The following is a 14011-nucleotide window of genomic DNA, read 5'->3' as shown; positions in this document are numbered from 1 at the left end:
GTGGATTCGACCCTACTTACCCTACTACATTGTTAGGAGGATTCGTTAGGATTTTATTTTTGACAGGTGTACGACAACCTATCACACACCTTGTAATTTTATGTGTTAAAGTTGTGGTTATGTAGGTTAAAGCTATGGAAATTGTTCTAAAAGTTGAGACAGTCTTCCGTCGTCTCAAGCCTAACTTTTACTTTTCATAACTTTTATATTTTTACCTTACTTCAGCTAATGTGAGTCGTGCATTCTTTTTATTTCACACATTGTACTTTTCTGTGTTAAAGTTGTGGTTCTATAGGTTAAAGTTATGGAAATTGTTCTAAAAGTTAAGACAGTCTTCCGTCGTCTCAAACCTAACTTTTACTTTTATTAACTTAACTTTAACTGCTAAAAGTCTGACTTTTATATTTCTACATTTCTTCCGCTAATGTGAGCCCGTCAATCTTTTTATTGTACACATTGTAGTTTTATGTGTATTTAGTTGTAGTTCTGTAGGTTAAAGTTATGGAAATTGTTCTAAAAGTTAAGACAGTCTTCCCTCATCTCAAACCTAACTTTTACTTTTAATAACTTAATTTTAACTGCTAAAAGCCTGACTTTTATATTTTTACCTTTCTTCAGCTAATGTGAGTCGTGCATTCTTTTTATTTCACACATTGTACTTTTCTGTGTTAAAGTTGTAGTTTTATAGGTTAAAGTTATGGAAATTGTTCTAAAAGTTAAGGCAGTCTTCCGTCATCTCAAACCTAACTTTTACTTTTAATAACTTAACTTTAACTGCTAAAAGTCAGACTTTTATATTTTTACCTTTCTTCAGCTAATGTGAGTCATGCATTATTTTTATTTTCAGAAATTGTACTTTTCTGTGTTAAAGTTGTAATTTTATAGGTTAAAGTTATGTAAATTATTAAAAGTTAAGAAAAGTTTTGTACCAGTCTACCCAATATGCAAATGTATGAACACTAAGGCTATTAGCTCAAATGGTAGAGCAATGTGCATTTATGTACATGGTATGGGTTCAAGTCCCATATAGCCTACATACTATCGGGTTGTGTTTTGATATACTGTGAAACGACTATCAATATAATTAAATTCATCCCTAAATTGGTAAAAGCTATCCAAAATGCCGACTTATTTTTCAAGTAAAACCAATAGCCTATGTAGGATTTGAACCTACATCTCCGCACAAGTTGCACGGTGCTCGACCAGTTGAGCTAATAGGCTTACAAAAATAAACACATATAATGTAGAAGATGAAAGACAAATGATGGCTTTAGAATTCATAGTAGTACATTGTTTCATATGCTAACAATCTTAACCTGAAAAAAGTAGTGGCTTCTTGTTTTATACTTGATAATTTGATATGTTTTTGTTTTACCTTCTGTCTACTCTAGCTACTCTTTCATAATCAACGTGTTATTTATTGGTTGCTCTATGTGTCCACTACCCTTTCATAATCAACATGTTATGTAGTTTGCAGAATTTGGGCCAAAGTTGGCACTTAACCATCCTCAGCATTTCCAGCAGCATCAGGAGAACTATTATACAGATCAAGAGGAACACACCATGACTGGGAATGGGATAGACCCTGTTTATTTCCTCAAATTCCCTGTGCTTAGTAACTCACATTCACATATGGTGCCAGATCATGGTAATACTAGTAGTATTCATGATGGTAGAAATAATCCTACTAATAACAGTATTACCGACAGAGATGGAGGTTTTGGTGATCCTTTTTGAGAGAGAGGATAATAGGATATAGCTACGACCACCAACAAGATTACGCGGCTACTACTGGTATTTTGTCAACAGCATGAACATTTGCTAACAATCTTATTTAGGAGCTTAACCTGTAATGGAAATTAAGTGAGGTAAAGATGCAACACACAACCTGTGGCACACACTACAAAAATATTAAACCTTGAGAATGTAAATTTAACTTTATATTAAATCTATTTTTAGGGGATTAAAAAACTTGATTACCCCATTCAATTATCAGCTCCAATCCTCCTATCAAACATCAGTAAATATCAAGCATCAACACAAAAATACCAAGTTAAATAAAAGAAAGGAGTATATTCTTTGTATGCAAAATCTTAAAAAAGTAAGTATTAATTTGTTCTGTTGAGGATGGAATCCTGCATCTCTGGCAGCACATGATGTTAAATTTCTAATTGACAGAAAGCCACAATAGAGTACACATTATAGATGCGCATTCACAACTTATAAATAGGAAAGTATCAAGAGAGAAATAGCAATGCCGTGTCTTTTCTATACATAACTAAAATTCTGTCACTTGGAAAATATCTAGCAAACAACAACAAAAACTGGTCTGTTTCATTTGGAAGAAGTTGTGTTATGTTCAAGGTATTTTCCTAACATGATTTTCATTCAACTAATAAGCTTTTTGTAGGCAGTGAAGCTCCAAAAATAGAATAGAGGCCAAAGGCAGGAGAAAATGAGGTTGAGAGACTCCCAGACTCGCGGCCCAATAAATCGTGAAAGCAAACAAATTTACAGCAACAAGTTGTTGCAAACTCTCTTACAACAACCCAATTTTTGCAGTGATGAAGTCCCAGAGTCAGAGAAGCCTCTGTCCAATTTCTTTAACTTACTCAGAATACAAGCTCAATCTCAACAAAACACAACCACCACATGATACATTACATAGGTAACAATATCAACAACAACTTATTGACTTGAGCCTCTCGGAAATGGTGGGGTGGGGTTAAGTGAGCGCAACCTTACAAGTTACAACTACATAATATATAAGTTGTTTTGAATAGACCTTTGATTCAAATTACGGCCATTTTGCTACTTCTCAATAAGAAGAAAATCCATAAAGTTACCCTTTTATGTGTATAACTTAAAGCATTAAAACAATAACTTTAGCAACAAAAAGGGTAACTTTTACAAAAGTGAGCATGAATACATTGATTTCATTATCAATATACTAAGAGAATGACATAAATTACTTGAATTATTTCAATCCAAAAGTTATATAATTACTTGAAAGTCGAACCAATAAGTTCATAGGCACACCGATTAGAACTTTTGACATTGGGAAACTTATAATTGAATAGGGTTATTAACTAAATCATATGATTTCGCAACCAAGTCGTAAGAATACGAACCAAAATTGCACAATTCGCACTGATATATGCACCAACACTTTAAAGAGAAGAAATATGAACAATTGCAATGAAAAAAGAGAGTACCTGAACCAATTGTATACACAAAGTTTGCTGCCTATAACCTCAGCCAACTCAAGAACAAAATCACCAAAATAACCACCAGAAAAATTGTCATTTGAGAAAATTAGGGTTCTAACTTCGATCAGCAGAGAATCAATTGCGCATTAATAAATATTATAACAATTTTCTTGTGATTTGCGGTTGTAACACCCTAATAATTCCTTGCTTTTATAAAATCATTTTTCAACTTAAAATAAAGGAATTACTAAAGCATTACCGCCACCGTGATAACGGTTAAGGCTATTACCAGAATTACGCAGCGGAATTTAATGTCAACTAACTTTTAAAAACATAATTAATGAAATATCGAGGCCTCCTACAATTTGGAACCATAATGGCCCAAAACCCAAAACATAAATAGTTCAAACATTTCAAACATAATTAAAGTATTATTAAATAGTTCAAAATACGAAAACATGCAACTCTCTCGATCACCCCAAGCCACATGATTCCGATCTACCAACCTGCTATATTATTCTACACCCCATCAATGCAAGTGCAAATGATAGATCATCATAGGGTCATTAAGGCAAAGGCCATGACCAAAACACACAAAGCACGTAGTCAGCAAAAGCTGAGTACTTACAAGAATAGAGTGAACTGAAACTAAAACATGCATCACTCACTAAGTACTAATCAACATGCAAAAGCCATATAATAATTAACAAACAAATCATGAATACAAGACTCGACTCTTGACTCACAATTTAATTAGAATAAGCTTCGAACGGGCCAAAAGAATATTCCATAAAGGAAAAAGGTGATGGGAGCCAACCATACACCAAATAATAAATAATAAATTCGGGCCATACCGAGTGTCGGGCCATACCGACGGAATTCCTGCGCATATTATAAATGAAACAACGTCTTGTATCATTAGTAGGAGTACGAGCTTTTCGGCAAGACTCCCCCCATTGTTCATACTCAAGGTATATACGTTCCAAGAGTTTTGAAGCTTGTTCTGGTTGCACTTTACGTTTATTAATATTTTATTAAAGGCGAACTCAAGACTCACCAACGTGCACACGTACAATTAATAAACAACAACCAAAACAATCTTATTTTAAATGCTTTAGGACTTGTGATCAACAAGGCAAGACACTTGTGAAATTACTACCATGTTCCTCCTCACCAAAGTGAGACTCCATATCATGCACATTAACATGAGGGTTGTGCCCTTGCACGACAAATCCTAATTCATTTCATACATAATATTCCCAACTGAACCCTACATGTGCGGTGGCTTATGTGAGCTAACCCTTCACATGTGGTAAAATAAATAGTACAACGAGGTACGAATAATTGGCTCAAAGTATGCTAGACATCCCGTACAATAGCATACAAATAAATAATCCATCCCTTGCATGTGAAACAAACCATACATGCATAAATATTGAACAACATGATTGACAATGAAATCCATACTCATAATAATTCCAACATGCTTGTTCAACAATTAATCCAATAAATCCAACATCACAAATCACATGCTCGTTCACCAAAATAAACATGATTCCACATAATATAATTCACATCATCAACAATCATGTAATGTCATTGACAAAAGGTGTGGTCGCCCTAGACTTGTACGTACCTTGAATACCTAAGCGTAGGGGCCACTTTGCAATAACGAGCACTCAACTAGAAATCACCTCCTATCATCAAAATAATGAAACTTAAATTATTTCCATGTTCATTAAATTTCCAGCAACTTTATAAAATTTAAAACCTCCTTTAAACTTTAGAATTCAATCGTTTTTCAATAATATAATCGTCTCAATTTGCAAAATCAATCCCTAGTACAAAAACATACTTTTCCGCCTTTAAAAACAATAAAAATCAACACTTTAAGCCTTTATTCAAATCTGAAAATATAATTGATTATCATAATTAAAATTATCACCTAATTATGCTAATCAATTGACTCATTAGGTCTAGGTTAAAACCCTAACTTGAAAATCCCAATAAAACTAGTTTATTATCATAAAAATCAATGCTTTATTCAATAAACAAAATCTGAAAATTCATCCTTTAATAATTAAAACAAACCTAATGAATCACAACACGCAAATCCTCAAACCACGGTATTCATAACCGGTTCCCAACATTTTAATTACTCAAAACAATATTAATATTATAATTTGAAATACGCAATTTAAATAGAATAGGCAAGGAAGAAGAGAATTATACCAATCCAGCCTATAGCACGGAACAACCACGAATTAGAGTGATTGGGCGAAAAAGAATTGAATAACGAACACGAACAACACACACACACACACACACACACACACACGTCCGTGTGTGCGCGCGCGGGAGAGAGGGGCGACGAGCAGGGCTGGCGCACGGGATAAGGCAGCAGGGCAGGGCGCTTGTGCGCGAAGGAGGGGCGAGCAATGGGCTGGCGTGCCGCAAGGCACAAGGCAACAATAGCAGCAGCATACGCGCACAGCAGCACGCAAGGGAGGCGAGCTGTGCGGTGCGCGAGAGGGAGTGGGCGAGAGGCAATGGGCGAGCGACGGGCGAGCACGAAGGCACGCAACACTCGAGGCCGAGTGTGGTGCTGGGTGTGCGGGACTGCCGAGCAAGGAGAGAGGAGAGGGAGTTGGAGTGAGGGGCAAGAAAAACAAAAGAGGGTTTATGAATTTTAGGGGCTTATTTAATGATGGGGGAGTCCTATTTATAGGCTCCCTAATCCCTTGATGGGCTAGGCTTAGGAGATTTGAGTTGGGCTTAGGAAATAAATGGTTGGGCTAGCTTAGGACTTAAATTAAACTCTTTTGATTGGGCTCGTTTAATAAAACGAATTGGACTTTTTATTTAAAACCCGAAGCCTTAAAAATCATTTGCAACCCATTTAATTTCCCGACTCAAGAATTAAATTCGTTTCGTAATTAATTAAAATAATAAATATTCTAATTAATTAAAATACATTTAAATAAAATAAATTTAAATATTATTTAAATGCTAATAAATCGTAAAATGCTTTATAAATATAATAAAATATACTTATAAATATTATAAAAAGACGAGGTATTACAGCGGTGGAATTGGATATCGCCATTTTCTTTGCCTAGGTCGAGGAGAGAAGCGAGACAACAGGAGGTTTGCCCAGGTTGAGGAGAGAGGCGAGATAGTAGAGAGGAGACAAAATGAGTTTGGGTTTAACGGGAACGAAATTGTTATAGCACGTGTAAACTTTGGTGTAAGTTAATATTAACGTACCCCTGTTGCACGCAAGACCAATTGTTAAAATAAAGTCAACAACTTGATCCTAATTTATTATGGCATTTTATTAGGATTGTTATGCAAAAAATATCAAATTAGTGTCGTTAATACATGTTGTGCTTGAATAATGTGATTTTAAGTCACAATTCGTTTTTAAAAAATTTAGGATTACTATGTATCAAAAAATAGTTACTATGTCTAAAAATTTTAATGTTTAATTTATTAAAGTTATCATATGAACAATAAAGATCAATGTATCTGTAAAAAGTGCTAGAGAAAACTATTAATTTTAGATCCACGGTATTATTATTGCCCTTGTGGCTCATTTGCAACAAAAAAAAATTACGGTTTTTTCATGAAATACCCCTGAGGTTTCACGAAATTCACCAAATACCCCTGCGTGTTTCAAAATACATAATATACCCCTATTTTCTCCGTACTGTTCACCAAATACCCCTATTTTGACTTTCGTTAGTCCACCGTTAAGTCATGTTTATAATTCACCAAATGCACCTATTTATAAACTTTTTGCACAATATACACCTATTTGTAAAACCCAAACTGCTTTTAAGCCGCATAATTTAATTCTAACGGCTAGTTTGCATTTCTAATTTTCCTTGAAAATCCTCCAATGTTTCTCAATACCCTGCACAACTTAACTTTCGCAACACCATCATCTCCGACAACAAGGCCACTTAGCTTCTTCAACCATGGCTTCTCTTGCTCATAATACTAGCCCTTTAAAAATGTCCGAATGCAGAATGCTCAATAACAAGACTGGTGTTTACGCCTATTTTTTGTCCAGTTTTCCTTAAAATTACTTGAATCCTTCAGCAATGATTCCGACAACAAAATTTTAAACCCAAGGCCTTCTCTTTGCTCACCGGAATCATTCCAAAAATTATATAATCCACACAACAATTAACACACTCTGCTCCACAAAATTCAATCCCCTCTTCGGCCCTAGCACCCACCAAAATTATAGTCTATAGCAACATTAGTACTAAGCATACTTGTTGAGTTGCTGGGACTCCCGACAATTGGCAAAGAGCATGAGTAGACCAAATCATAAATACCATAAAAGCACTGACACTTTGGCCAACTCTTTCATCAAAAAATAATGTTTCAAGCAAAGTTCACCATCTCCCATTTATGATTTTAAAACAATTCAGAAAACATTAAGCAAAACCCAGTTAAAACACATAGATCCTTCAAGGTAAGACCTTTGCCCCCAATTTCAACCCTCAAGACAACAACTAACTACGCTAAATACCCATAAAAATCATGCCCAAAAGGCCAAAATAAAACAAAATACCTAAATTTTACCACAATTAAGCCAAAACTAACCCAATGTTACATAATAGAAAATAAAAAATAAACCCAAAAAAAATAAAAATAACCCAGATGCCGGAAATTGAACATAAATGCTTGACATTCGTCGCCACCACCGCCTAGCCGCTAAAGCTTGAATTTCCGCCGTCGGTAGATTCACACTCCATTAACTGATTGTCTCCGCCGGTAGCTTGAATTTCGGGTGTTGTCCCTCCTCCATCATCTCCGCCCAACAATCGTGGCAGCTCCTCTTCCTCAGCCAACCCGATTTGTTCTACTTCTCTCTCCTGCGCTCCGGCGAGGTAGGCGACGACGGTGAGGAGTGGTTGGCGACGGCAGCGGGGCGAAGATGGTGACGACGGTGAGGAGTGGTGTTGGTTCAGTGGGAGGAGAGAGAGAGAGTTTGGGTGGGTTGAGTGGAGGAGAGAGAGAGTGTTTGTAGATGATGGGGATGAAAGTCATATAAGGGCAAAGATGTAAACTCCTGTTAACGGAGGACTAACGGACGTTAAGTCCAAGTGCATTTTATGAACAATATGGAAAAATAGGGGTATATTATGTATTTTGAAACACGCAGGGGTATTTGGTGAATTTCGTGAAACCTCAGGGGCATTTCATGAAAAAACCGAAAAAATTAATTTTAGATCCACGGTATTATTATTATTGTGCACCAGGTCCACGCAATAATAATCCATTATCTTATACTCCACTATACGGAGCAGAACTCCAAGAGACCAAAACCCCGCACAAAAATCCTTTTCCTCCCTACACCCAAATTTATGAGATTATGATTAACTAATTCAAGTGAGGGAGTTCGTTAAACGGATCCATAAAAGAAAAACCATCATCTCAAAATTTGATTTGATGATGGGAAACTACGATAGATCGAAGTTTTGGATTTTGATGCTTTTGATTTTCATTGGCATTTGTGGGGTTTTTGTTTCTGCTCAATCTCATCGACCCAAGAATGTTCAGACTGCACTTCGTGCTAAGTGGGAGGGTACTCCTCTTCTTTTGGAAGCTGGGTATGATTTATTTTTGATATTGTCACTTTTAATTTCTAATCTCAAAGTAATTTTTTTTAGTTATTTTCTTCATTTGGATATTCATTTGTTGATTTTTGTAGTGGAAATAAGTATGGGAATTGGCTTTTACTGTTTTGAAGTTTGATGATTACTTTTATTGATGTTATTTTTTGAAAATTTGGACATTTATTGTTGTTGATTATGATTAATTCTAGTGAATAGATGTGTTTTTTATGTCATTGGTGGAAATTAATTTATTATGGAGTTTAATATTTGGAAATTGTTGTGGGTTTGATTGATTTTGGAGCTTTTCTTATTCTTTTATGAAGTTGATTGATTGAAGAATTTAAACTTTCAATTTTAATGGGTTTGATTGATTTTGGAGCTTTGCTTATTCTTTTGTGAATTTGATTGATTGAAGAATTTAAACTTCCAAATTTAATGGGTTTAATTGATTTTGGAGCTTTGCTTTTTCATTCTTGAAGTAGATTGATTGAAGAATTTAAACTAATAATTTTAACGGGCTTTGGTGGTTGAATAGTTTATACCTTCAGTTTTAGTTGGTTTTGGTGCTACTTGTATCCCTTTTTCATGTTATTGATGTATATTTGTTCATGTGTGGCACTGCAAATTTGAATATTGTAATGGAAATAAGTTGAATTTTTGAGATTTTTGTTTGTTTTTTAAGTTATATTGAACAATTGAGACAATTAGTATAAGCGCCTTAGTGTAGATTATGGTTAATTTGATCTTTTGTAATGTTGATAGCAAGTAGTTGATTTCTTGCATTGTATGTTTGCCAAACATAATGTGCTATTACGAGTAGGAGTGTAGTTATTTGTTGAGGAACTATTAAGGGGTCTTTTTTTTTTTGACAGAGAATTGTTATCTAGAGAGTGGAAAGACCTGTTCTGGGACTTCGTTGATGTCTGGCTTCAGCACGAGAATGATGATGTTGATTCAAACACAGCGAAAGGCTGCATGCTTAAGATTGTTAAACATGGGCGCTCTTTCTTGAGTGAACATCTTGGCTCCATGTTTGAATTTTCTCTAACTCTTCGATCAGCATCAACTAGATTAGTCCTTTATAGACAGTTAGCGCAGGAATCTCTATCTTCATTTCCTTTGACCGATGAAGCTGTTATGAATGCTGGTGATGTGGCTTCAGATTTACACGGCAATACAAATATTGGGAACAGAAAACCTGACCCCCTTCTCGTAGGAGTGAATCTAAAAAGTCCAGGAGGAAAATGCTGTTGGGTTGATGTTGGTGCATCATTATTCTTTGACGTTGCTGAATTGGTAGAGTGGCTACAGATCCAGTAAGTATTAACTACTTCCTCTATCCATAGATGATAAGCCACATTGACGAGAAATTGAGTTAACAAAACTCTACCATTTAAATGTTTATATATCCCTCATACCAATGTAGTATTTCTTTGGAATTCTTAAGGGTATTACTAAGGACAATTGAATGTGTGTTAAAGTTTAAAAGTTGAACTTAGTAAAAATTAGAAAGTTTCCTATTATTCGAGGAAGATTTAATGTAGAATTGTGGCCTATTATTTAGGGAGGAAGGGAGAATAAAATACAAAGAACCTAAGGGTTGGGGTTCTTAGGTTGGATATCCCTTGCAAGTAATATTACATTCTCCGACAATGTGACATTGTTTAATTGTTGCAGAGGTGGGGATTCATCTCAGCAGCCTGAACTCTTTGAATTTGATCATGTATACTCGGTTTCCAATGGTTCAAGTCCAGTTGCCATTTTATATGGAGCTTTGGGAACTGACTGCTTTAGGGAGTTTCATGGAGTACTTGTTCATGCTGCCAATAAGGTACTTTTTATCTTGGAGTACTCTCTTCTATTGTTTAATACATTTTTCTTTGTTAGTCTTGATGATTATTTACAGCCTAGTACCACGAACTAGGAATGAATGTGTCAATTTTTTTGTAAAAGAAGTAAGTTGGACAATTTCACAATGTGCTCAACCTGTGGTGGCTTTTGTTTATGATGTAATTTAGCGACTTTATGGGTTTTGAAGCTTTCATGTTAAAGGTCAATTAGGGGTATCATCTTATGTTCTGGAGCCCACCATGAGAATATGCTGTCTTTCCTTGAATCTTAAGGGGCAGTTTGGTTCAAATTGGGTAAACAGAATGAAATAATTAAAAGGTTTGAGAGGAAGAAGAAAGTTATTCCCTTTGATTTATGGTGTTGTTTGGGAACTTTTGGTCACCCAAAATACAACCACCAGTACCGCATTGCCCTTCCCTCTACAACCATCACGACCACCACTACTCGTTCCATGCCGCTCCCTTCACCATCGACCTCCCTTCTCTTATTCATGCTGCCGCCTACCCTCCTTGCCGCCGTTGCCTACTTCCTTTCTAATTCTCTTTTTTCTTAAGAAAAAACCCCCCGCTCCGTCTTAGATCTAACCTTTTCGTGGGTGGTTGGTGGGGATTCTTGGTGGTTGGGCTGGTTTTCAGGGGGTGAGGGTAGATTTTCGGATGGGTGGTGGTGGTTGTTTTTTATTGGGTTTGTGGAGGTAGGGTTTCGGTGGATGTGGTGGGTTATCAGTTGAGGGAATGGCTTTTTCGGTGGATTGGGTGGCTCCTACGGCAACTGGGTTGGGGTTTTTGATGGCCAGATGAGGTTTTAGGTAGTGGTTAGGGTGGAGCTTTTTGGTGGTTTGCTAAGTTAGGGTTGTTGATTGTGAGGGCTGTGGTGGTGAAGCGACGATGGTAAGGATGGCATTTGGCAGTGGGTGTGTGGTGTTGTTATTGCCGGTGTATCTGTGGTGTGGGAATCAAAGTAGAGGAGTTTGGGGGTATGGAGGGGGTAAAGGGAATGATTCAAATGACATTACATACAACAACAAAGGGAATCAACACAAGCCCTACCCTTTCCTGATACCCCCATACCAAACTCCCCCTTAATCTTTTACTCCACATGTTGGGGGTATATGCCAGTCGGTGGTGTTTCTATAAATCAAGCTGATTGGATCAATTAATCTGGAAAGTACCATTGGCTAATTGAAGGGTTGGAGTTTGTGTATTCTGCGAATGGGTTTATGGGTTTGATAATTTGTTATTTTGTAAAGTACTAAAACAGCAGCTTCAGCAGATTGAATAACAGATGCTCAAATGATAAACAGGTCCTAGAAAATCAAAAGTAAACACGTTCCAGTCTCCATAGCAGACATCATTTTTCGGAAAATTATACTGGAATAAGCACAATTACCCACCCCAAACAGGGATGCTCATTTGTGAAAATAGAGGACACTTGCATTGCAAGCAATGCATGTTCGGGTTGTTGTAATTCCTGGTTACTTTATGTATCCTATTTACGTCACATGTATATATGTAATGCTTCATGAGCTTATATCTGGTTAACAAATTTCAGGGAAAGGTTAAATATGCTGTAAGATCTGTATTACCTATTGGTTGTGAAGTGAAGACTAGCCGTTGTGGTGCACTTGGTACCAAAAGTCCTGTAAACTTGGGGGGCTATGGCGTGGAGCTTGCCTTGAAAAATATGGAATACAAGGCTATGGATGACAGCATGATTAAAAAAAGTGAGTGTTCAGTTCTTTTCCACCAGCATGCACGGGTGGTTTAGAATATTATTCAAGAAACTTCACAATATTAAATTGCCATAGTGCCATCCTGCTTCTGGCTTATTTAATTGCGAGTTAAGTATTTGAAAATTATATATTTTATTTATTGATGCAAGTAAATCACTTCAATGATTTGACATGTTCTATGTAGTGCTTTGTGCTTGAAGATTGTGACATTTATTGTCTTAGATATTTCTGCCTTATCTCGTTGATTCTACACCTCGTGACGTCTTCTAGTGTTTTCCACACTAATTTTGTCAACGTGTACGCCCTTTAAAACCTTAATCGTTTTAGTTTAATTTCATTTTCTCTCTGTTACTCGAGTGATTTACTAATTTCTCCAAGGCCCCTTCTTTCAAATACACGTCAATTTGTGGATGTTATGCATTCAATGACCATGAAGTGCTGTGATTTTATCTTAAAACTAAATAGTTCACTTTCATTTATTATTGGAATATAAAACTACTTTTTCCTTCCAGGTATTACTCTTGAGGATCCTCATACAGAAGATCTTAGCCAAGAAGTTAGGGGCTTTATTTTTTCCAAAATACTGGTACGTGATATTTTTTTCTTCGCCTTACTCTTTCCATGGATTGGTTGCTCTGATGTTTGTAATGTCGAATGAGCTACTTGAATAAACTTGTAGGTATACAATTAGGGATTTTTCAGTAGCTGTTATTCTGTTAAACTAAAGTTGCCATCTTACTGACTCACAAGTCATATAGACCAAGTACTTCATTATTTGGTTTCTGAATTATCTACTTTCGCAACATATAAAATTTGATTTGTGCAGTAATTTTCTTATGTTTGCAGCAGAAGTTTTTAAGAATAATGTGTTATAAAATCCTCTGGTGGGCAGCGTTGGGCGTGGTCGGTCCCCCCTACTACAATATATACATGCCCATGACATTCGAGGGACGTCGGTGGGATTATTTGACCGATTCAAAAATTTGGGGGATGACGGTGGTGGATTTGGCCCGAGATACGGCTTGAGTCCCGACTTGACCTCAAGTTTTCTGGTTCGAGAAAAAAGTGCTTTACTCTTTAGAAGGAATCCTAGATCTACAATCTGGAGTTTATTTGTTCCTGTTCATGTAATTTAGATGCCTGATGTTAGCATGTTTTATTCTTGTTTTAATTCTCATGTCGACAAGTTATCTTGAGCCTAGAACATATTAACATTGTGCTTATTATCAGTTTCCTTATCGTTACGCAGGAGCGTAAACCTGGGCTCTCCTCTGAGATTATGGCTTTTAGGGATTACCTTTTGTCATCCAGTATATCAGATACTCTGGAAGTTTGGGAATTGAAAGGTAACCACTAGCTGACTAATTTCGCTTCTGATTAGAGTTATAACTGAACTCAAACAAACGAATCGAAAAAAAAAAATACAGATCTGGGACATCAAACTGCGCAGAAAATTGTTCATGCCTCCAATCCTCTGCAAGCAATGCAAGAAATCAATCAGAATTTCCCCAGTGTTGTTGCATCATTATCAAGGATGAAGGTATATCATTATGGTTTAGAAATATATGATGTTTATAAATGGCCAT

At 36.2% G+C, this 14011-nt stretch overlaps 1 protein-coding gene across 1 annotated transcript in view; it reads left to right on the top strand.

The window, feature by feature from the left end:
• Positions 1-8523: 8523 nt before the first annotated feature.
• LOC110800741 (UDP-glucose:glycoprotein glucosyltransferase) overlaps positions 8524-14011 on the top strand; it is a 33760-nt gene continuing 28272 nt past the window's right edge. The window contains exons 1-7 of the mRNA XM_022006059.2: positions 8524-8836; positions 9715-10158; positions 10520-10673; positions 12245-12416; positions 12938-13011; positions 13675-13771; positions 13853-13965. Coding sequence (XP_021861751.1) covers positions 8676-8836; positions 9715-10158; positions 10520-10673; positions 12245-12416; positions 12938-13011; positions 13675-13771; positions 13853-13965 — 1215 coding nt within the window. The 5' untranslated portion in view covers positions 8524-8675. The remainder of the gene's footprint in view (positions 8837-9714; positions 10159-10519; positions 10674-12244; positions 12417-12937; positions 13012-13674; positions 13772-13852; positions 13966-14011) is intronic.

The sequence above is a fragment of the Spinacia oleracea genome, chromosome 4 (genome assembly GCF_020520425.1).
Source record: "Spinacia oleracea cultivar Varoflay chromosome 4, BTI_SOV_V1, whole genome shotgun sequence".
Classification (NCBI taxonomy): Eukaryota; Viridiplantae; Streptophyta; class Magnoliopsida; order Caryophyllales; family Amaranthaceae; genus Spinacia; species Spinacia oleracea.
The sequence above is the reverse complement of the archived record's forward strand: the minus strand, read 5'-3'. Positions and strand labels throughout refer to the sequence as shown.